At 32.7% G+C, this 26,113-nt stretch overlaps 3 protein-coding genes across 7 annotated transcripts in view; all 3 read left to right on the top strand.

The window, feature by feature from the left end:
* Positions 1–26,113, top strand: part of LOC139516491 (uncharacterized) — a 735,418-nt gene that overhangs the window by 584,379 nt on the left and 124,926 nt on the right. The window lies entirely within an intron of this gene.
* LOC139498671 (GTP-binding protein Di-Ras2-like) overlaps positions 1–26,113 on the top strand; it is a 58,897-nt gene that overhangs the window by 25,938 nt on the left and 6,846 nt on the right. The gene's annotated exons all lie outside the window — the stretch shown is intronic.
* LOC139498658 (uncharacterized) lies at positions 1,332–7,076 on the top strand. Of its 4 annotated transcripts, none has more exons than XR_011657984.1 (3): positions 1,332–3,105; positions 4,568–4,605; positions 6,340–7,076. XR_011657984.1 is itself a non-coding variant. In XM_071287156.1 (3 exons), exons 1-3 carry the CDS (start codon positions 1,749–1,751, stop codon positions 5,254–5,256), a joined length of 723 nt encoding a protein of 240 aa, XP_071143257.1. In that variant the 5' UTR covers positions 1,360–1,748; the 3' UTR covers positions 5,257–5,905. The 4 variants fall into 4 exon arrangements, 1 of the variants encoding a protein (XP_071143257.1); XR_011657986.1 differs by having other exon boundaries at positions 1,353–3,105; positions 4,572–4,776; XM_071287156.1 differs by lacking the exon at positions 6,340–7,076 and having other exon boundaries at positions 1,360–1,754; positions 3,078–3,105; positions 4,568–5,905.

Here is a 26,113-nt window from a genome sequence, read left to right on the forward strand (position 1 = left end):
TGTCTGTTTGTTTGTTCACACATCGTTGTCAATTTAATGGATTTTGATTCGACTGTCATACAAGTGAGATGTGTAGCTAGCTATATAACCAAGTAAATAAAATCACCACTTATTATGTCTTTCTTCATAAGTCCAAGTCAGGAATAGGACAGTTGTTTTCCATTCGTTTGATGTGTTTGAAGTTTTTGATTTTGCCATTTAATTAGGGACTTTCCGTTTTGAGTTTTCCTCGGAGTTCAGTTTTTTTTGTGATTTTGCTTTTTGCCTTGTGTTTCAATACTAAATGTCGTGTGTATAGAGGAGTAACAAAGCAGCAAACACCTCATGCTACCATTACCCAACGGTCTGATTGAATTATATTTTGTGCAATGTCACCCAAAATACTTATGTGAGTCTGTTCTAAAACTTGAGGATCAGTTAAACCTTCTTTTAGTTAAGTGAACGCAACCGAAGATGAAATAGAATAAAAGATATCATTTAACCGAATGAAAAGCAACGAAATATAACCTTTCTTCACAGCACATTTAAGATCAAATTTGAGTGAGTGAATAGAATATAGATGTTCTCATGGGGTGGTAATAACAAACGTCTCAGACAAACAAGTGAATCTTTACATATGTAGAAAACACTTTAATATTGTTAAAAACAATACGGATTTTTTGGTACACTAAGGACACAATATTTAATGACTTGTGTTTAAAACTTTAATATGATATCTAATTTTATACAACATTTGTTAGTTTGTGAAAACATACAATTGAGTCATAAAGAATGTATGCAATACCTAAGAATGTTAAGGTATATAGATTGTGTAACTTGTTTATGCTTCATTGGATGTATAAGCATACGCTTCAAAATACTTCGTAATCTATAGACACGTGTTTAATATTCCCCCACTTTTTTTCAAAATATCACAGAATAGATTCAATGTATAAGATACGCTAGCTGATTCAAAACTTTTGTATTTTAGTAGCATTTTTGAAGTCCATAACAAACTGATAAAAAGACTGGTTTTAGAGTTCCGAGGAGACATATGATTTATAATAATATATTTTTTTAGCCATTGGTTTATATTTGACTGAATACAATTCTGAATGAAAAATAAGTTGCTAATGAGACACCTATCATACGGAAGCGTATATTACCCTCGTTTTAATACTTATAATCCATGAAGGCGATATAACTTTTAGCGGGAAACTGCTTTATTTCTCATTACTGCGATTTATTTTTTTCGACAAAATGCCTAACAAGGCATTTAGGCGATTTGTTTTTTATCGCCTTACAAATAAATCGTCTTAAATAACGCGACATATTTTCAAAACGAGAAAAAAAATTACGATTAATTTATAAGTCAATAAAAATATCATGCAATAATAATAAATTGCCTTTTTTTTCTTATTACTGCGATTTATTTTTTTCGACAAAATGCCTAACAAGGCATTTAGCCGATTTGTTTTTTATCGCCATAAAAATAAATCGTTTTAAATAACGCGACAAATTATCAAAACGAGAAAACATTTTAAGATTAATTCATAAGTCAATAAAAATATCATGCAATAATAATAAATTGCCTTTTTTTCTTCGATATATTGTTTTATAAAGCAACAAATTGTTTTAAATTAAGGCGAGCAACGGGAAAGTTTTCAGCTAAATCGAGATAAATATGGCACGATTTTAACCTGTTCATTTTCATTTTGATTTTGGAAGGATCAGGTCGCCATCACATTTGAGCATTTTATTTCAAGCAAATGGAGGTAAGATAAGAAACAATTTATTAAATGATATCTCGCCGCGATATAGCCTTGTTGTGCTCATGTGGCGTTAAACAAACAACAATCAATCAATCAATCATTAAGTTATTGTTGTAAAAAAACTTCTATAAAAAGGCTTTTCCACGTGTCTGCCGTAGTATACACACGTTAGGGGAATTTTGTTTTTGATGCAAAAAAAAACACAACCCTTTTTCTCCAGCTGTGAAAGTAAAATGGTCGCCTCATAAAATAATCAGGTTTAACTATAAATTAACATAGGGTGTCACGAAATTTACGTTGGAGAGAGCCAGTCGAGTTCTGATTTTTTTAATTCACAGTTGCGGCAAAATAAGATCCTTTGATGTTTTAATACTGAGTCACTACGAGTTCATTTGAACTATATAGACCCCCTCCCCCTATATAAAGTTCCAATGACTGTTCTTGTGACTCTTGTTACTTCGAAGTGTTCAGCGAGAAAAAAAATCTCGTGCAGTACTGAAAAAATGACGGGGCAGATTAATTATAATTGTTCGGTTAATATAAAAAAGAAGATGTGGTGTAATTGCCAATGAGACAACTCTTCACAAGAGACCAAATGACACAGAAATTAACAACTATTATAGGTCACCGTACGGCCTTTAACAATGGGCAAAGCCCCTACCGCAATGTTTTTGTGTGTGCAATAAACAGTACAAAGACGACAAATTTTGTCAACTGTTTTCTGTTCTTTAGTCAGGTTGTTGTCTCTTTAGCACATTCCCAATTTCCATTCTCAAATTTAGTAAACAAAAATTTCCCTCTATGATCTATCCTTATTTTCCATATTTTTTTTACAATAAATACTGACATGACGTATTGTTAACTTCGTATTAAAAATAAGCTGTTTTAGTCCGCCATACCAGGAATAAATAAATGACTGTCTAATCATGTTGAACATTACAGCCATCGGATTTGACTATGTACGTTCAATCAAAAACTTTGATTACCTTTCTTGCTAGCTGAAGCGTAACATCGTTCTTAGGTTTACCTTTACTACCCTAATTTGAGAGTGGACTAATCAATTTATCGTCTTTTGGACTAAACTACTTCAAAATAAGGGTAATAAAGGTCAACCTTATAAGCTAATAACGACTTTACGCTTCAGCTAGCAAGGTTGCTAACAAAAGATTTTGTTTGAACCTGTACATACTCAAGTCCGATTGCTGTAATGTCTGTATTATAAGCTAGTTTAAAAAATGAGGGAAATTTGATGTCACACGCCAAGCTGACAAACTATGGCACTTTATAATGTGATTAAATCTTTTGATCTGTTCTTGTATTTTACAGGTCAGCTTAGAGATCCCTTGCAATTACTGTAAGTATAATATGTGTATGAACAGAGATGTGGTAACGTTATATCATCTTATATGGCAAGCAGTTCTCGTCAAAACTATGTTTAAAACATTTTTCGAAAAATTAACACACTGAGAATTAAAAAAAACCACAGATTAAAAAACCTGAAAACACACACTAAGAATAAAAACATACACATTGAGATATCAAAAAGACGCACTGAGATTACAAAAATATAAATAACACACAGTGAGCTTTGAAAATTACACACTGAGACTTCAAAAATTACACAATGAGATTTATGTACATGTTGTGTGCAAGTTGTAAAAAGTAAAATAACAAAAAATCCGAATTCCAAGGACAATTCTAAAGAGAAAGTCCTTATTATCACATGGCAAAAACAAGGGGATGGCTCAAACACATCAAACGAATGGAGAGCAACTGTCATATTCCTGACTTGGTACAGGCATTTTATAATGTAAAAAATTGTGGATTAAACCTGTTTTTAAAGTTTTAAATACATACAGATGCATTAGAACTCTCGAGTTTCCTAATAATGTCAATTAAAGATACAGGAGATTTAGGGAAATTCTTCACATCTTTACTAATCGTAACTTAAACAGACCTTGGACTGCTGATGACATAAACTTAATCGAAATAACAATTTGAGCCATGAACTCAGGCTACAAATTAAAAGCGAGTTCTGTCTCCTAGTTGTTTAAGATTGTAATAGATACAGATTAGATATGCAAATTAGATCTGTGCGCAGAAAAAGTGCGCACAAATCTCATTGTGTAATTTTCAATTCTCAGGATGTGTTTTTCAGTTTATTTCATCTCAGTAATTTTCTTTCTAATTCTCAGTGTGTAAATTTTTCGAAAAATGGTTTAAACATACTGAGTTTTGACGTGAACGGCTTGCAATAAACGTGGCAATTATGGGTATCCCATACCTTGTTTCCATATCAAACGTGGAATATTAGTAAAATTAATTAACATGAAAAATATACATAATTAATTTATCAATATCTAAAATTGGTGAATGTTGCATACTCATTTCTGAGTAATTTACCTTTGAACCATGGTCTCCAATCATTGGAGTTTTTTAACATAAAGTGTCTTGAAACTTTATGTGAGTCACTGAGTGGCTTGATATATATTTCAGTGCAGATATCTAGCTTCTACTTCTTTTAAAAACAGCGACAAAAAGACTCAAGTCAACATCATTGGAGGTTTTATTATGTTATATTTTCCATTTGTAAACTCAGTTAAAATGTCAAAATATATCTATAACTTTTGAAGCTATTGATACATTTTAATTTTGTTTTAATTTATAAAATGGCAAATATAACAAAACAACGCTCTTCGGTCTTCACCTGAGCACTCGTAAATATAGAATAAAAGTATATTAGATTCTTGAAAAAATAAGTATGACATTTATAAAATATAGGTGTTTGCAATAATTCACTTGTTTAATATTTTCAGCTAGTCTATTAGACCTTCCTGAAGAATTAGTGATAATGGTACTTAGTTATATTCCTGTGTCGGAGTTACTTTATACAGTCTGTAAAATATGCAGAGGTCTAAAGGATGTTGTGCGAAAAATGCAAAGCTTGTGGACTATTGTAGAATTTGACGATTCCTATACTATAGACATTGCAATGATGGAAATGATCGTGAAAAATAATCAGCTTGTATGTCTCAATCTAAGTAACCAAAATATTACTTTTGGGTCACACAGATTTACCAAATTGATGCTAAAGCTTACTCCTACTATTCAAGAATTGTATGTAGCAGAAACACCGCTAAACAATCTTGCATTTGTAATGTCCTTGCGAAATTTAACCACCCTTGATATAAGTGGGACATCAATAAATGATAACCAAGTAGTAATATTGTCACATGCTTCACAACTGAGACACCTTTATATTTCATTCACTAAGGTTACTGCTGCAACCATTGCAGATTTGTCTCGAAATTTCAAATTTCTTGTCATTTTTGATGCATGCCAAATTTATTTTATGTTTACTGATATTTGTTTGATTGTATCATCATGTGAGCAACTTAGATTTTTACATGTTTCATTCTTTTCACAGTTTGACATAGATCAAGCTGTTCAGTATGTAAATCAACAGCTTTCAATTGAAAGACAATTGAAGCTGACTGTATTTTAAGTTATATATTGTCGCATATATAGGGTATGAACTTTAAGTTTATATATGTACAGTGTATAGACATATTTTGACAACAAATAAGTAAAACTACGCCACTACTCGGTTCAAGTAGAAAAATATGTTTTTTATGACGTTTTTAGACACATATCTTCTTGCACCAGTTGATACAAGTTTATCTTTTAAAACGTATCAACCCTATGTTCTTACTTCAAATCCTAGCATTTAGTGCTGGTCGTTTTGTCCTAAAACTGCAAATACAGATACTTGAATGGTTCAAACAATATTTTTATGTTTACCAAAATACTAAAATCATATGATATGAATCAAATATCATTTTTTGCATTTATATTTTTTTTTAATTGTCGAAGTTCAAATTATTTGAAAATATTTTTATATGGGTATTTATCTGTGGTCACTACGATAAAGATATATATGTGTATAGTGCATATATCTTAAATGTGTTGCATCAAATTTGGAGAGAGGAAATCTCTTATTTTTTAATTTTATTAACAAAAATGCATTGTTTGAAAGAATTCACGGCAATTTTTGAAAGCGTGAAATAAATTATGAAAGTGCTGCTCAGAGTAGGATTGGGAATGATAATCTAAAATTCAGATTTTCAAGATATTGTTTCTCCTTTATTAGTTACAACTGCATTTACTGGTAATATTAAACTTCAGGGATTTTTTCTATATGTTTGTAAGATGTATGTAGATATGTTTGCTGAATTTGTAAATAAACCAAAAAGGTAACTTCCATGTTCGTTGGCTCATATTTTGTTTTCTGCAAAAAAAGTTGTGAATTTGCGAGATCTGCAACATATTCAGAAAATAGTAATGTAGAAGGAACTGATAAATTAACAAGGTCATAACGAAAGTATTTACGTACGTGCAGTTGCGTCAACAAAAAGTCATCATGAAATGTACAATACAATATGAACCCCTAATTTAAATAGAATGAAAAGTTGAACTTAAAACTGGCTTTATTCTCAATCTGTGACCTCCAACATGCTTGCCTCATTATAAGCATGTTTTAGTTACGATTTTGCTTTTGAAGTATATAACCGTTTACTTTTTTTTTCAGAACATATTATAAAATGGCTGACACTGTAAATCCTTTGCGTTACCCAGGTGACACTGCTTCAACGGATGAGTTAGTTGCTTATTATTTTACTTCTTCATATACGGCTAAAGAAATAGCTGGATTTTTACTTTTCGTTCATAATAAATTTGTTAGTGTTAAGACAGTCTACAGAATGATGAAAAGACTTCGACTGAGAAGATATGGTGCAGAGAGTCCATTGATTAATATCGTTCAAAAGATAATTCAACTGCACAAACAAGGATACTCTAATATTGGATATAGAGCAATGTGGAAAATACTTAATTCTTGCTGTGGCATCAATGCTACTCAGGAAACGGTGAGAATTGCACTGAAAGCTATACATTATGATGGTGTAGTTGCAAGATCTCGACGTCGACTTGTGCGAAGAAGATATTGTAATCTAGGACCAAATTTTTGTATTCACATAGATGGATATGATAAACTCAAACCCTTTGGAATATCAGTGCATGGAGCAATCGATGGCTTTTCTCGAAAAATCATTTGGCTAACTGCAAGTCATACGAATAAAAACCCACGTAATGTTGCGCTTAATTTTGTAGAATTCCTTAGACAATCCAAGCGTGTTCCACGATTGGTTCGGTCAGATGCTGGTACGGAGAACGTTATTATAAGGTCGATACAAATAGCGTTACGTGCAGTTCACAATGATAACATGTCAGGGTACAGAAGTTTTTCTGAGGGGCGATCAACTGGGAATCAAATGATTGAGATGCTGTGGAGTTTTCTGTGTCCTTACTTCACCACATTCTGGAGAAATATGTTTAAAGACATGATAGATAACGGACAGCTCAATAACACAAATCCAGTTCATCTAGAGTGTGTACGTTTTTGTTTCCTGCCAGTTATACAACAACATTTAGATATTTTCAAAAATATGTGGAATAGTCATAGAATTCGGTCACAACGTCAAGTTGATCAAAACTATGGCGTCCCGGATGTTATGTACAACCAGCCACTACTTTATGACGCTGTCGACTATTCCTATGACATACCATGTGACGAAAGTATCTTTGATGACATTACTAGGCTCTACACCAAACCAATGCTGCCCAGAGGCTGTTCAGAAGAGTTCTGTCAATTCATCCAGCAAATTACAAGTGTGAATCTGGATGATTTCAACGTCGTGGACACACCACAGGAAGCAAAAACACTATTTTGTATGCTTACTTCTGTTCTCCCTTGAGATACGAATCATAAACCTTTACTATTTTGAAAAAAAAGTGTTTATGAAAGCTGTGTTTTGCTAGGTTTTTGATTATTGATTTTAGTTTATTTCTCATCAACGTGTGAAAATGTTCGAGATATATATGAATTCATGGGTATCGACTTTTATTATTCTATCAGAAATCAGTTTATTTTGGAAAATTGTTAACCAACCCACATTTCTGTTTTCAATAGTGAAGAATTAAGTAAACTTATATTATCGTTATGAAAATTATTTGTTATTTGCCGCTGTAAGTAAAACAGCAATCAATTTTATAAAGACATATAAATATATAACAAAACAGTTATCGTTATGCCACAGACCGTGATGACGACAGCCTAATACATTCCATAATGTACAAATTGTTATATAATTAAACAATATACTAGGTGTCTAAATCGCTCATTCGATGAATCTCTGTTATTGGGCTGTGAAATTGAGGCCAAGATAAGGTCACACTTTAACGATTTCCGGTAATCTAACTTTACTCATAGGAGCCTGAATCGCTAACCTGGTTTTAATAGCTATATATATATATATATATATATATATATATATATATATATCAATTTGCAGGAATTGACCGAAAAGCAACAAGAGTGGACACACTTATATTTGTCGCCTGTTCTAATATTCTCATTTTAATTTATGTTGATAATACAAAAAAGATTTTTTTCTTCAAGCATTACTTTAAATTAACATGTAAGTGATAAATGTAATGCATTAAAGTCGAACTAAACCCTTTCACACAGACATGTAGGCTTTACAATCATTCCTAACATCGAATTCCGTTAGCATATTGCTAAAATTTTCTCAGAAACAAACCTCATAGAAAAAAATGAACCATGAAATGATGTCAAGGTAAAATGACACATGCCGGACAGATTGGTACACCCTACAATTATTAAATACGCCATACATAGTTTGACTATCCTAAAGTATCTGAAAAACAGACCAATTCAAAGAAATCCAACATTGGCATATGAACCATGAACGTAAGGTAAAAGTTCGACGAAACAAAAATATTAATTTTAAATTACCCATTTAGGTTGCAAAATCCCGGCAATTTTCCCAGGAGTAACGAGAGTTATTGCCTGTTTTATGTATACTAACAGCATTACATTTTTATCCTATTAAGTATGCAAAAACAGCGTTAAAAATACACAATTCCAATACTTGAAATTCAGCTGATTGGTTGATCTGTCGTGATCCCAAAGATTCACAAAGATACATATAAATACATTTCCTCCGCTGAAATGTAACTCCTCAGTGAAGCTATTGTAAAGGTAATATATTAATGTTGACGTAATCTTCAATATCAAATGACGCTGAAACTGTATACCAAGAGAAGAGAAGACAATGAAATGGTTAAAAAAAACATGAATGAGACTTCGTAGACTTGAACCATTGTGCACCTCTTATTGGATCTGCTTATCCTTCCGGAGCACCTGAGATCACCCCCAGTTTTTGGTGGGGTTCGTGTGTCTCAATCTTTATTTTTCTATGTTGTGTTAAGTGTTGTTTGTCTGTTTGTCTGTGTCTGCTTCTTTTTTAACCATGGCTTTGTCAATTTTTTTTTTTTTTAATTAATTATGAGATTCAACGTCCCTTTGGTATCTTTTGCCACTCTTTTTCTTATTTCGTTTTAGTTCAATATAATTTTTGGGATTTCTATTTAAAAAACATGGACTTTGCCATTGCCTAAAAATGAGGGTACCAATGTTGTATCCGCAACTTCTCCTGAACCACTTAATATTATTTGATAAAACTTTCTCAGATTCTTCATGATGTAATGCTATTGAGCACCTCCTATTTTGTTTTTGCTCAAAATAATTTTTGGGTTTTCCCCTGCAAAACCATAGACTTTTCAATTGTCCAAAAAACAATCAATACCCAGGGATTCTTACATAAGGTGTAATTAAGAGTAAAATTTAAATCGGAAAGTCCCTAATCAAATAGCAAAATAATAAGCTAAAACACATTAAATGAATGGATACCACCTGTCATATTCCTGAATTGGTACAGGCATTTTCTTATGTAGAAAATGGTGTGAACTAAACCTGGTTTTATAGCTTGCTTAACCTCCCACTTGTATGACAGTCGCATGAAATTACATTATATTGATAACGATGTGTGATCAAAACAAACAGAGATAAAAGAAAAAAATGTCCAAAATAGGGGTACAGCAGTCATTATTGTGTTATAAATTTAATCACTATAAAAACAAACAACTATGTCATCAAAGAAGCGGGAAAAGACATACAGACACAGCACACCAGCAAAAAAGACAAGCATACAAATTTCACCAAAGCACAACAACACTATATGACGGGATGTATAAGTACCGAGCCACGTCAAATGGCCATTATCAAAAATTAACTAAACAGTGAAGGTAACAATACACAGTTAGAAGATTAGTTTCGCATTTTGGCCATGTGTAAGCATAAAAGATTTTGTACAATAAAATTGAATTTAGATAGTTGAAGAATAATATAGCCTTCCAATATAAAAAAGAATATATGGTGTAATTGCCAATGAGACAACTCTTCACAAGAGACCAAATGACACAGAAATTAACAACTATTTGTCACCGTACGGCCTTCAACAATGAGCAAATCCCATACATCACAGTCAGCTATAAACGGTCCTGGAATGACAAATGTAAAAAATTCAAACGAGAAAACTAACGACCTACAAATAAATGTACAAGAAACATATATGTAACACAGCAACCAACGACAACCACTGAATTACAGGCTCCTGACTTAAGACAGGAACATACATACATAATTTGGCGGCGTTAAATATGTTAGCGGGATCCAAACCCTCTCCCGAACCTGGGACAGTGGTGTAACAGTACAAATAAAAATCAGTTGACAAAGGCTTAACTCGTCAGATGGATACACATAGAAAAAACAAAAAAAGAGTGATAGTGGCTGGGCACTTATACATCCCAAAAACAAAAAGGCCATTAGTAAAGATCTGAGAGTACTCACAGTAACTGACAGTAGGTTTATATGTCTAGAATGTTTTAGCATGTTTTATATGCTATTTTGATTTTCACATCCGTACCGCCCATAGGTCCGGAAATTACTGTAGTATTTTTCAACAAAAATTTGACCCTCGATCTTTTCAATTCAATTTTATGTAAAATCGGGGAAAAAGGTATAGTTTTTTTTTACACGTCTGTAAATAAATGTCTATAGTTTCAGGAAAGGTATCACTAAATAATGGATTGAAATTCAACTTTGAACCACACTTTGGAGACTTGTTCATCCCCTTTTTGCAATATTTTGTATTAAATAGATGTAGATTGTTGCCATAGTATCACCAAAAAGAGATTACATTTCACCATTATAACTATGCATAAGAATAATAGTTACGCTAGGTCATCCAACAGAAACGGTTGAAAATGTATATCTAAGCGAAAAAAGTACATTATTTCACGAACGTTACATATAGTTGATACAGGGTAAACAGAATAAAAGTGATATTTTTGCAATATTCGTGCATAAAACATTTTAAAAAACATTGTTATCATTGTTTCAAACTGCAAAGAAAAAAATGTAAAAATTAGAAAACTTTGAAATCTGCTATCCGCTTACAATTGCATTGGGTTACATCTGGTCACCTTATACACATATATATATATATATATATATATATATAAACAAGTCTAAATTGAAAACAACGTTCAAACCTATGATTGCGTTGGATAAAAATCGCAATTTTTATACGTGTGCATGTAAAACAATTTCTTGGTAGAGGGGTCTAAATACAGCACAAACAACATTTTCCAAAAGACCAAAAAAGTGAGAAAGAATATTTTAACAAAACGCATTTGACTAGCAGGTCGAACAACTGATGTTCTTAAACTCTGCTGACTGCCATTGGCGATTTCCAAATAAACGGATCACCAGGTGTTACAAAATGGATCTTATTATTAATTTATTATCAAACAGAAAACAACAAACTTGCGGAAAAGATGGTATACCGCAAACATAAGGTGCAAAAATTTGTACACCATATCCGGATTTAGACAATTGATGTCTCTTCAGTGATGTTAGGAATCGAAACGGTATTTGGAAGGCCATAAAACTTACCTCAATTTAGGATAGACTCTTGAATTTTGAAAGAGTCAAAATAGGATGAACGGATCATATAAACCCGAAGGCAAATATAATACAAGCCCAAACGAAAAAATATAAACAAGTCTAAATTGAAAACAACGTTCAAACCTATTTATATATATATATATACTTTGGTAATCTGTGGTCACCTTACACATATATAGACTTTAGTTAAATCTGGTCATCTAACACAGCTATAGTTTGGGGATACCTCTCGTCAAATTATACAGATATATACCTGGGTTATCTCTAATCACCGTACACAGATATACTCATGGTAACATCTGGTCACCTTACACTGATAAAAGACATGGGTTACGTTTGGTCACCTTACACAGATAAACACATGATAACACCTCACAGAGATATAGTCTTGGGTTACCTCTGTTTACTGCACACAGATATAGACATGGGTAACATCTGGTCACCTTACAGTAATATAGACTTGGGTTATCTCTGTAACCTTACACATAGATAGTCCTGGGTTATCTCTGGTCACAAAACACATATATAGTCTTGCTTTACCTCTGGTCACCTTACAAATATATATAGTCTTGGGTTACCTCTTGTCACCGTACACATATATAGACTTGGGTTATCTCTTGTCACCATACACATATATCAGTCTTAGATGACCTGTGGTCATCTTACACATATATAGACTTGGGTTACCTCTGGTTACAGATATAAGTCTTGAGTGACCTTTGCTCACCGTACACATATATCAGTCTTTGGTGACTTTTGGTGACCTGTGGTCACCTAACACAAATATAGTCTTGGGTTACCTCTGGTCAGCGTACCAAGATGACCAGAGGTCACTCAGTTTATATATGTGTAAGGTACATATGAACGGTGACTAGACGTTACCTAGTATTTATCTGTGTCTGTATCGAGATCTATGTAAGGTGACCATAGGCAACCCCATTCTATATCAGTGTAAGGTGACCAGATGTAACCAGTCTATATACATGTAAGGTTGCGATAGGTAACTTATTTCAATATCTCTGTAATGTGACCGGATACACCTCAAGTCTATATCTAGAAATGTGTAAGGTGGCCAGAGGTAACCAAGGGTGTGTTTGGATATACACCTGAGGCGGCCTATGGCCTTTATGGGTGTGTTTGGATATACACCTGAGGCGGCCTATGGTTACCAATAAGTACCTTTAGTTTGATATTTTATACACAAAATATCAAACCATAGGTACCTATGGGTAACCATAGGCCGCCTCAGGTGTATATCCAAACACACCCTGTGTATAAAATATCCAACCATAGGTACCTATGGGTAACCATAGGCCGCCTCAGGCGTATATCCAAACACACCCCAAGTCTATATATATGTAAGGTGACCAGAGGTAACCACAGTCTATATCTATGAACGATATTTAAATCTGTGGGTGTGTTTGGATATACGCCTGAGGCGGCCTATGGTTACCCATTGGTACCTATGGTTTGATATTTTATACACAAAATATCAAACCATTGGTATATATGGGTAACCATAGGCCGCCTCAGGTTTATATCCAAACACACCCTGTGTAAGGTGACCAGAGGTCACCCAAGTCTAAATAAGTGTAAGGTGACCAGAAGTAATCCTTCTATATATATGTTAGATGACCATTGGTCACCCAAATCTATATACAAATAAGGAGACCACAAGTAATCAAGGTCTATATCGGTGTAATGTGACCAGATTGAATCCAAGTCTATACTTGTGTCTTTATCTAGATACGTGTTAGGTGACAAGAGGTAACCAGGTCTTTATATGTGTATGTTGACCAGAGGTAACCAAGTCTATATATGTGTAAGGTGACCAGAGGTTACCACAGTCTATTTCTATGAACCGTGACCAGAGGTTAACCTAGTATATATCTGATTCTTTAACTAGATCTGTGTAAGGTGACCAGAGGTGACCAAAGTCTATACTTGTGTTAGGTGACCAGAGGTAACCCAAGTCTATACTTGTGTAAGGTTACCTGATGTAACCATAGTCGATATACATGTAAGGTGACCAGGGCTAACTAAGTATATATATGTTAAAGGTGATCAGAGGTAACCCTTGTATATATCTGTGTAAGGTGACCACAGGTAACCTAAGTATATATCTGTATTGAGTAACCAGGGTTTATCTTATTTTATATATGTATCACTTAACCAGATTTTGATAAGATGTTTTGATATAAGACCAGACATAACAATATATCGTCTGTTTCTGTGTCAGATGCCCAGATATTGCCAGTCCCCCCCTTTATTGTTAAGTTAAATGGTTGTTTTAAAATAATTTGCTGTTTATATGATGAAATTAAAGAAAATAAATATATAGCTGTGTAAGGTGGCCAGAGGTAACCATAGTCTGTATGTGTTAGTTGACGCTTTGTAATCAATACTTTGAAACATCATTTGGTTATACCTTTCTCGTATGATAAAATGGTTATCGTTTAAAGGGATATACAGACATTGACTGGTTATCTGTTATCTCCAAACACCGATTATTTTTTACATTGCCCTTGCTAATACACCGATATTGACATCGGTTACCTCTGGTCACCTTACGGCAGAATTCTATTTTTAGAACCTTAATATTACTACGCAAATAGCACTTTTTCAGAGGTGACCTGTGGGCACCTTTCAGCGTAACTATTATACACGTGTATAACTATTGGAAATCTATGGACGATGCTCTTTCCATAAATATACTTAACGATTGAATGCTTCTATTTGTAAATGCATTGGATTGTAAAATGCGTATATTTTGTATGAAGCACGCTTCCTTCTATAAAAATGTGCGCACGGTCAACGCTTTTACAACTCTATAGAACTACTAAAAAAAGCATTCAATACTTCTTATTACATTTTTTTTGCTCGGATCATGAAAGTACAATTTCTATCAGGTTCTTTCTTTTATTTATCTGTGCACTTTATTGTGGAAGCCAATAGCCTACATATACATTCATGTGGAAGGTCATGACATCATGAATGTTACATTTCATTTTGAAATGAAGGTTAATTTCAGAATAATTATAAAAAAAGAAGATTTTGGTGTAATTTCCAATGAGACAACTCTTCACAAGAGACCAAATGACACAGAAATTAACAACTATAGGTCACCGTACGGCCTTCAACCATGAGCAAGCCCATACCGCATAGCCTGTCAGCTATAAAAACACGAGATTGCTGTTTGCTGATCAAATTAACGTATTATAATGAAATACTAGAACACACCCGCGACTTCGCGGGCATTCTATCACATGAATAATTTTAGCGCATATCTGTGTATTATGAACATTCATATTACTATAAATATAAAGTGTATTTGCTTTTTACTTTCAATTCTCAGTTTACTAATCGATCTACGGCGGTCATTGATACATTTCACAGACCCTGTCTATTTAATTAACTCTGTGACCGCCGTGGAAATGATATCAGATAGAAAATACACTTTATTCGTAGTATATACATGTATGTTCAAAGTATACTCCCTGGAGGTAACCGTAGCCAGTGCCTATTCCATAACGGTCAACCATCTCGTGATGGCGTCCGTAAAACTTACGAAGAGATGACCTCAACTTCACCACTTGGAACCCTTGATTTAATAGTTTCCTTGTTAGCAGCAACCCTCTATCAAGAAAATCATGATAGGAAACACCAGCCCTGGACTAGCGTATCAACTGGGAGATATATACTCCGTACGCAGGTGCTGCTGGAATGTTGCTACATAGAAATGGAAAGTTCACAATTGGAAAGCTGAAATCATCTCTTTTATCGTAAAGTTTTGTTTTCAACCGACCCTCATTGTTAATTTCTAGATGTAAGTCAAGATATGAGGCAGACTTTACTGTATCTGTTGTATCCTTTATCTCAAGTTCAATGGGATAGATGCGTCCAACATAGTCACCAAATTTTGAATTATTTAGTGAGAGAACATCATCTATATAGCGGAAAGTAAAGTTGAAGGATACAGCTAACTTCTTTTCTTTCTTCTTAATGTGCGGCTGCATGACTATAAGGCGATGTGTGACATCTTTAAATGACCTTTGTGTAACCTTAACCTTCTACATCATGGTCAAATAATAACCTCTTAATAAAGTAATATATAGAGACGTTATGTTTTAGTCATCTAAATAAGTGTTCTCTAGTTGTAGTAAATATTTATCACTTCCTGAAAGTTGACGTTTACGGATTAATAACTCCTACAAGGGTTATCATAGAACCGGGCCCAAATAAAGATTGTAAAGCTTAAAAAGAAAGGTCTCCTCAATTTTCCTTTATATGCAATTGTTTGAGATTTTTGCAAATAACTCGAGTTTCCCACCTATTTTGGGGAAAATAAGGATCTCAGAATTTACTGTTTGTCACTTGCTTAACCACAATATTTTCAATATTTTCTCAGAATCTTTTATAAAGAAAATACCATACCCCTGTCCCCCCCTTAAAGTAAGATGGTCGGTCTTTTAATACATTGTTACTTGGATGGTGAATTGTCTCAATGGCACTCATACCACATCTTCTTTTTATGAAAAAAGGTCAAGGATTAATGACACATGTCAGACTAATGTGAACTAGTGGAGCATCTGTATACCAAATATTAAAGACCATGCCTCATACTTCACGAGATATGGACCTTAGCAATAAAATTAGATGCAACAGTTATACCACCATCGTCAGTAAAACAGTCCTATGTATTGTAGGCGAGACATAAACCATTGTACTATCAACTGAATGGGGACTTTAGTTTAATTCAGTATTAATACCCTGTCAAGTGAAAGAAATACATACATATTAAATAAAATTACACAAATAATATCTTTATTATCGTGGTCTCAAAACAATAAAATAAATGACAATTTCTCCTTGCACTAAGGGGAGTTTTTCTTTTAAAAACTCAAAAAAGTCAAAGCATTAACAGAGAACAATATAAAATATTGCAAAAATGTCTTTCAATACATGAATAAACTTCTAATTTAAAAAAGAAACCAGAAATGATCCCCTAAACATTTTAAAACATTTTTTCATTCAGAGACTGCTTGAGGAGCAATAACATTAACTTACAAATAGAAACTTGACATGAATATTGGTAGATATCAAAACCTAGTGTACAATTGTTTTAGATTTTAATTTTATATATACCAACTGTCAATCTAATTGTCTTATGCTCATCAGGAACAAAACATTCATTAAACCAAAATGTGTGGTTGTTATGATACACAGCTTTAAATAAATTTTTGATAACTGTTCAGACATTTTATTGGGTCTTACAAGTTCAAACTAATATTTGAAACATAACCATGTGTGAAATATAGATAAGGATGGTTTAATATTGGTAAATAGCATTATGCTATCTAATAATTATGCAAAATATAATGTATTAGTTTAAAAAGTTATGTGAAAAAAGTCCAAAATCGAAGAGGTACATATATAATGAATCTGATGAAAAATGAAATTTAGATGAAAGTGACATGTCAAAATAAACGGTCAGTGAATATGTTGTGCAAATGAATTAGTTAAATATCATTAATATTCTTAAAACAACTAATAACAAGAGGCTCTCAAGAGCCTGTATCGCTCACCTGTAAATTTTGGCTTAAATCTTTCATCAATGATTATTTTTGAATTTCAATATATATCAATGAGTGCTTAAAATTGACACATAACAGTTTGTATCTTTCATATTTTCTTCAATTTTAAGCAAAAAACTGCATTTGACCCCTATGTTTTATTTTAAGCCATAGCGGCCATGTTTGTAGAAAGATCAAAATTTCGGATATAATTTATAAACTAGATACTCTAAGGAACATTCATTTTAAGTTTGGAAGCATTTGGCCCAGTAGTTTCAGAGAAGATGATTTTAAAATGTTCACAAATAAGATGAACAAATTGTGTAAAATTGTCTTTAAAGGGCAACAACTCCTTAAGGGGTCAATTGACAATTTTGGTCAAATTACTTTTTGGTAGATTTTACTTTGCTGAACATTTTTGCTGTTACAGTTTATCTTTATCTTCAATAATATTCAAGATAATGACCAAAAACTGCAAAATTTCATTAAAATGACCAATTATTAAAAGTGGCAGCAACCCAACAATGGGTTGTTTGATTATTCTGAAAATTTCAGGGCTGATAGATCTGGACCTATTGAACATTTATACCCTTATGACAAATTTGCTCTAAATGCTTAAGTTTTTGAGATATAAGCCAAAAACTGCATTTGACCCCTATGTTCTATTTTTAGCCATGGCGGCCATGTTTGTTCATGGATCAAAACTTCGGATACAATTAATTAACTAGATACTCCAAGGAACATTCAATTAAAGTTGGAAGTATTTGGCCCAGTAGTTTCACAGGAGAAGATCTTTGAAATAGTTTACAACTGACGACCACAGACAACGATGGACCACGACGGACGACGACTGACGCCAAGTGATGGCATAAGCTCACATGGCCCTTTGGGCCAGGAGAGCTAAAATACCTGACAGACAAGGACCCATCTTTTGGCCCCTCGAAATACCCCTAAATAGACCCCAATACACAAACGAAGTTCCCTAGACATATTAGTCTAACATTTTATGGGCAAAAACAATAAGTCATCAAACTTTGTTTGGGAGACTAAGATATTAATAAAGAATATCTCCTGATATATGTTATACTAGATAAATTAGGCCACACCAATTTAATTTCTTGTTCTACGGATTTTTGGACACCAAAATTTGGGGCGAGCGAGCGATTTGAAAATTTTAATAAAAAAATATTTAATTTGCAAATTTTTGAGGCGAAGCTTGAAAAGTAAAGGCGAGCGATTATAATTTTTTTTTGTAAACATAAAATAATAGGTTTTGACAATATTAAAACTTGATTCATCACTTGTACTTTGACATTTCTTTAATTTCTGAAGTATTTTTTCCCTATTAGCCAAGAAATAATTAAATCTGGTCTAAGTATGTGTGACTGACAATGAGACAATTCTCCATCCAAATCATAATAAGTTTGGGGGCAACCCCTTAATGTTATAAATATCCCTTTTACATGTTTTATGAGGGATCAATATAAGTTATAATATATTTGTTTGTACAAAAGGGCTCATATTTTCTCATAGAACTATATATCTATCTGGTATTAAATGGTCAAAACATGTCCAAAAATTTAGTAATACTCCTGGACTTTAACCATGTTAACACATGTACTTTAACAGTTTAATATTATTCAAAATAAGTGGACCCCTCTTTTAGAAAAATTTGTTTAAAATATGATGTAACTCTCCTCTTTTTGAGTAAAAAATTCTAAGTGTTCAAAGGTTTTGTATAGAAGAACTATACAAATCCTTGGTATTTCTATTTTCTTTTCTACATCAGTAAAATGACCCCTTGTCTGAGGGAGGATTGTTCTCAACCTGATAATAACAAACACATGTCAAAGTACGGCCTTTTACACAGGGCTTTGATACAGACCAAACAGCAAGCTATAATGGACCCCAAAATTATTAGCGTACACAATTTGAACAGGAAAACCAACGATCTAATTTATATATCCAAACGGGAAAATACCAATGAACAACATCAACAAACGATAACTGCTGAACGACATGCTCCTGAGTCAATCAGGACAGGTGCATAAACATGCAGGGGCTATGGATAGTTTTGTTTCGCCAGCATACAATATAATTGCAGTTGAAGACAAATCCTTCAGAAGTTCTTTGAACTTTATTCTAACAACGAACATTTTTTGATAGGAAATATAAGTAAGGGGAAAGAAACCAATTTTTTGTTCTTCACGGAAATACCCGCTGTTATAACTTTTTATCGGAGCACTCCAGGTTTCATGCTGAAACAAATATTCTCACAGTCACAGATATTTACACAGTGTGGTGGGGTGCTTTTATGTTTAAAATCGTTATATACAGGTTACACTGTGATTTAACAAATGTTGATATCTTTTTATAATATTAAAAAAAAAAACGGTGCGGGAAATGGACACGATTACAATTCCGGATGCGGGAAGCGGGAATATAAAAAAATTAAAAAAATTCTGTTTTGAAAAAAATAGGTGCGGGCGGGTCCGTCGAACAAGGGATCAAATTGGTGTGGCCTTACCTAGAAATTAATCATATACAAATAAGAAGCCTTTTAAAATCAACAAAATAAGTTTAAAGGTGTTTTGTTTAAAATGAATACAAAGGCCTTTGTATTTGGTATGAGGAAAAATATGACAATCAAATTTGAAGTTATGGACTGGTAAAAATTTCTCAAGGCATGGGACTGGTGCAAAATTAAAATGAGCTATAATAAAAGTTGAAGTCCCATGGTTATACAGATGAAAAAATGTTGATGTCCCATTCTTTTTTGCAACAAAAAAACTTGGTGTCCCATGTTAATTCATAAAGTATATCAAAGATGTCTTTTGCTCCAGACAGCATACATCATTCAAATAAAACTGACATGTGATGTGATGACAGTGCTGTTAAAATGTGTTGCAAAATTGTTTAAGACAGCCATGTTTAACAGGTTAAGTAACTTCATATTTTGTAAGGATTAATGAAACTCCAAGTTAATTTTAAAAAGTTATAGAAATTTTTAAAGGTAACAATCTGAATTATAAAGTCTGAACTGAAAACTGTACCTTTTTTTTAATCTATCAATTAAAACATTGATGTCAAGTTTTATTTGAAAAAGTTATAGAAATTCTTTAAGGTGACCATCTGTATTTAGTCTGTATTGAAAATTGTTGCTTTTCTTAACCATTTATTAAAACCTTATAGGTTTGACAGTATTTGACAAAATACTAAATAACTTTGTTATTTGTAAGAACAGTATATAATTAAGATAATAATCAAGTTTATGAAAATCAAAGTTGATTTGACAAAGTTATGGATTTTTTTACAGGTGACCATCTGTATTTAGTCCATACTAATTTTGTTTTAGATTTTTAACTATTTATTAAAACATTATAGGTTTGACAGTAATTAAACAAATATTAAATAACTTTGTTACTTGTAAGAACAGTATATGATAAAGATAACTTTCAAGTTTAATGAAAATCAAAGTTGATTTGACAAAGTTATTGATTTTTTAAAGGTGACCATCTGTATTTAGTCTGTAATGAAAATTTAAGCTTTTTTAGCTATTTATTAAAGCCTTTTAGTTTTGACAGTAATTAACCAAATACTAAATAACTTTATAATTTGTAAGAACAGTATATAATTAAGATAACAATCAAATTTTATGAAAGTCAAATTTAATTTGACAAAGTTATGGAATTTTTTAAAGGTGACCATTTGTGTTTAGTCAGTACTTTTTTTTAGCTTTTTTAACTATTTATTAAAGCATTATAGGTTTGACAGTAATTAAGTTAACCAAATATTAAATAACTTTGTAAATTGTAAGAACAGCATATAAAAAAAAATAACTGTAAAGCTTGTTGAAAATCAAAGTTGATTTAAAAAAGTTATAAAAATATTTAAAGGTGACATCTATATTTAGTTGGTACTTGAAGTTAATATTTTTGCTTTTTTAACTATTTATTACAATATTGTAGATTTGACAGTATGTAAGCAAATAACTTTGTAATTTGTAAGAACAGTATCAAGTTTTAAGACGATCAGTGTTGATTTGAAATAGTTATGGAAATTTTTAAAGGTGACCATCTGTATTTAATCCGAACTGAAAATTATAGCTTTTTTTTACCTATTTCTTAAAACATTATAGGTTTGACAGCAATAAACCAAATTCCAAATAACTTTGTAATTTGTAAGAACAGTATATAATATAGAAAAAAGGCAAGTTTTATGACAATTAAAGTTGATTTGACAAAGTTGTGGATATTTTTAAAGGTGACCATCTGTATTTAATCCGAACTGAAAATTGAAGTTTTTTTTACTATTTCTTAAAACATGATAATAGATTTGACAGCAATAAACCAAATACCAAATTACTTTGACAGTATATAATTGGGATTATAGCTGTCAAGTTAAATGGAATTCCAAACTGATTTGAAAAAGTTATAAAATTAAAAAAAAATTACTATCTGAATTTTGTGCAAACTGAAAATTCAACCAGACAGGAATTTTATTGGGAGAGTTTTCATGATTATCATTTCCTTGCAAAGAAATATGTGGAACTATCCTTAACCTTGTGGCTGTGCAGTCGATTATACATAGTTTACAGTCAGAACTTTTTTTAATTTGATTTAATAAAAGAAAAGTCAATGTCCCATGCAGATCTTAGATGAAAAAAATCTTGGTCCCATTGAAATTTTGCTTTTAAAAAGTCCATGTCCCATGCTAATTTGCACCGGTCCCATGCCTTGAGAAATTTGACCGGTCTCTTTAAACTACATATTATTATTTCTCAAAAACATTGTTTTGTGTCCAATATCTAGAATTTAACAATAAAATATTGAGCGGACATTTTCAATGTTGCCTCTGCATATTGGGCATTTCCTGCCATGTTCTTGTATCTGTAGTCCACATACCAGACACAGGCTGTGGAAACATGGCTGTATGACGGCATCAATTTCCCGATCAGCACATATGATACATTTTCTCGCCGTATTAGGTAGTTGCATGGTTACCTGTTAAAATAAGATTAAAAATGATGTTAAGTGCCAGTCTATGAAGAATCAGGCAAATAATTCAAAAATTGAAACATGATGAAAAAAAAGTATACTATTTTATAGTAAATAACCTCCTGAGTTAGAAATGTTAAGTCTTTTGTTTGGAAGTGTCTGGTAATAATAATTAAATAAGTTATAAAATTGGTTAGAAGGACAGCAAATAAGTTGAAATTACAGAGTTATTTCCCCTTATCTGTTCATTTCTAATGCATTCAACCAAAATGTATCTTCTATTACCAAAACAGAATACAGAAACACATGTTATTTTTGTGTATAACTACATATGATAAGGTAAATAAAATAAACAGCTGTGCCTACAGTGCATGATACACCTGTATTGCGCATATAGAAATTGGAAAAGACAGCATTAATAATTTCCTTTAATTCACATTGTTTAAGTCCTGCAACTCCAGAACAACAAATAAATAATAAAAAATCAAAAGGGAGCTTCATTATATCAATCCCAACAGTAATGTAAAGTTTCAAGGAAATCAGGAAATTTAGAAACACTACAGAAAGTGTGAAAAATGGGGAAAATTGCCTGAATTCAAATTGTTAAAAATTCTAATTACTCTGAAACAACACGGCAATTGCTTTTTCTAAATCAAAAGGGAGCTTTCTTCTGTAATTCCTAATGTTGTGTTATTATAATGTGAGGAAATATAAGGTTAAAAGGAATTTGAGCTATAGTCCGATAAAGTCCCATTAATCCAAAACACATAATATGAAATTAAATGATGAACAACGGTATACCATAATATGTTCCGTCTAAGACAGGCCTATAAAAACACCAAGCAACATGCAATGATGCAGAACATACAAACATTGAATTTATTCTTGTGATTGTAACAAATACTTACTGTTGGTGTACCTGCATGAACAAGAATATTGGAGCTTGTCTGAGAAATAGGTGTGGATGTTGCAGGTGAGGTTACATGTGCTGTGAACTGTGGCGCATTTGATGAAACTCACAGAGGAATATTCGGTGAAAGGGGAATGAAACGATCTGTATTGACTGTCCCCAGGTACGATCATCCACATGATCCATATCATAGGGGCCGGTAACATACTGTTTGAAAAAAAAATTACACTGATATGTAATAATATACAATTATGGCCTTCATCAAAAGTTTTAATATCCAAAATTATTAAATCGAGAAAAGAGTTATTTTCCTCGAGGTCCGTAGGACCGAGGGAAAATAATCTTTTTCGAGATTTAATAATTTTGGATATTAACTTTTATAAAGGCCATAACTGTATTATTATACTGAACTGAACGTTAAGTTGTTATTTGAAAGACGTCGTGCAAATTGCCACCAAATGAGTTATTTTGCCTACGCGCTCATTCCCACACAGTTATTTTGCATACGCGCAGTTGCCCGCGGGAAATATGGGGTTATTGTGACAACGTGCATATTCCCCATCAGTTATTCTGCCTATGCGCAGTTACCCGCGGGAAAGAGGGGTTATTTGTGAAGGTTATTTTATTATAGTGGTTACTATAGTAAAGTATAATAATACGTATTATTACATATCAGTGTAAACATTTTTTTTTTCAAACAGTATGTTACCGGCCCCTGTGATCCAGACATGTATATATGGCGGCACAGGCACTTGTCTCAGAAAACGAATCCTATATTATGTAGGGTTATTGTATGAATATTGGGGAATTGTCCGGAGTAGAATTTAATATTATTGCACGAGCTTGTGAGTGTACAAGGGACAATATTCCCCAATAGTCTTTTTGTTGTTGGGATGTATAAGTGCTGAGCCACTCTGTTTTTGTTAGATGTATTTCTATCCATCTGATGTGTTAAGCCTTTTTCAACTGATTTTTATAGTTCGTTCCTATATGTTGTACTGTTACACCACTGTCCAAGGTTAGGGGGAGGGTTGGGATCCCGCTAACATGTTTAACCCCGCCACATAATGTATGTATGTGCCTGTCCTAAGTCAGGAGCCTGTAATTCAGTGGTTGTCGTTTGTTGTTGTGTTACATATTTATGTTTTGTTCATTGTGTTACATTTGTCATTTAGGGCCTTTTATAGCTGACTATGCGGTATTGTTTTTGTACCGTACGCGTACGGTGACCTATAATTGGTAATTTCTGTGTCATGTTCTTTCGTTCTTATGTTGTACTGTTTCACCACTGTCCCAGGTTAGGGGGAGGGTTGGGATCCCGCTAACATGTTTAACCCCGCCACATTATGTATGTATGTGCCTGTCCCAAGTCAGGAGCCTGTAATTCAGTGGTTGTCGTTTGTTGCTGTGTTACATGTATTTGTTTTTCGTTCATTTATTTGTACATTAATTTGGCCGTTAGTTTTCTCGTTTGAATTGTTTTACATTTGTTATTTCGGGGCCTTTTATAGCTGACTATGCGGTATGGGCTTTGCTCATTGTTGAAGGCCGTACGGTTACCTATAGTTGTTAATTTCTGTGTCATTTGGTCTCTTGTTTAGAGTTGTCTCATTGGCAATTACACCAAATCTTCTTTTTTATATATATCATAGAGGGAAATTTTTGTTTACTTAATCTGAGAATGGAAATTGGGAATGTGTCAAAGAGACAACAACCTGACTAAAGAACAGAAAACAGCCGAAACACTGATAAAATTTGTCGTCTTTGTACTGTGTATTGCACATACAAAAACATTGCGGTATGGGCTTTGATCATTGTTAAAGGTCGTACGGTGACCTATTATAGTTGTTAATTTCTGTGTCATTTGGTCTCTTGTGAAGAGTTGTCTCATTGGCAATTACACCACATCTTCTTTTTTATATTAACCGAACAATAATTAATCTGCCCCGTCATTTTTTTAGTACTGCACGAGATTTTTTTTCTCACTGAAAACTTCAAAGTAACAATAGTCACAAGAACAGTCATTGGAACTTTATATAGGGGGGAGGGGGTCTATATAGTTCAAATGAATTTGTGGTGTCTCAGAGTTAAAACATCAAAGGATCTTATTTTGCCGCAACTGTGAATTAAAAAAATTAGAACTCGACTGGCTCTCTTCAACGTAAATTTCGTGACACCCTATGTTAATTTATAGTCAAACCTGATTATTTTTTAAAGCGACCATTATACTTTCACAGCTGGGGAAAAAGGGTTGGGTTTTTTATGCACCAAAAACTTAATTCCCCTAACGTGTGTATACTACGGCAGACACGTGTAAAAGCCTTTTTATAGAAGTTTTTTTACAACAATAACTTAAAGATTGATTGATTGATTGATTGTTGTTTGTTTAACGCCACATGAGCACAACAAGGCTATATCGCGGCGATATTTCATTTAATAAATTGTTTCTTATCTTACCTCCATTTGCTTGAAATAAAATGCCCAAATGTGATGGCGACCTGGTCCTTCCAAAATCAAAATGAAAATGAACAGGTTAAAATCGTGCCATATTTATCTCGATTTAGCTGAAAACTTTCCCGTTGCTCGCCTTAATTTAAACCAATTTGTTGCTTTATAAAACAATATATCGAAGAAAAAAAGGCAATTTATTATTATTGCATGATATTTTTATTGACTTATGAATTAATCTTAAAATGTTTTCTCGTTTTGATAATTTGTCGCGTTATTTAAAACGATTTATTTTTATGGCGATAAAAAACAAATCGGCTAAATGCCTTGTTAGGCATTTTGTCGAAAAAAATAAATCGCAGTAATAAGAAAAAAAAGGCAATTTATTATTATTGCATGATATTTTTATTGACTTATAAATTAATCGTAATTTTTTTTCTCGTTTTGATAATATGTCGCGTTATTTAAAACGATTTATTTTTAAG

Source organism: Mytilus edulis, chromosome 1, assembly GCF_963676685.1.
Source record: "Mytilus edulis chromosome 1, xbMytEdul2.2, whole genome shotgun sequence".
NCBI classification, from domain to species: Eukaryota; Metazoa; Mollusca; class Bivalvia; order Mytilida; family Mytilidae; genus Mytilus; species Mytilus edulis.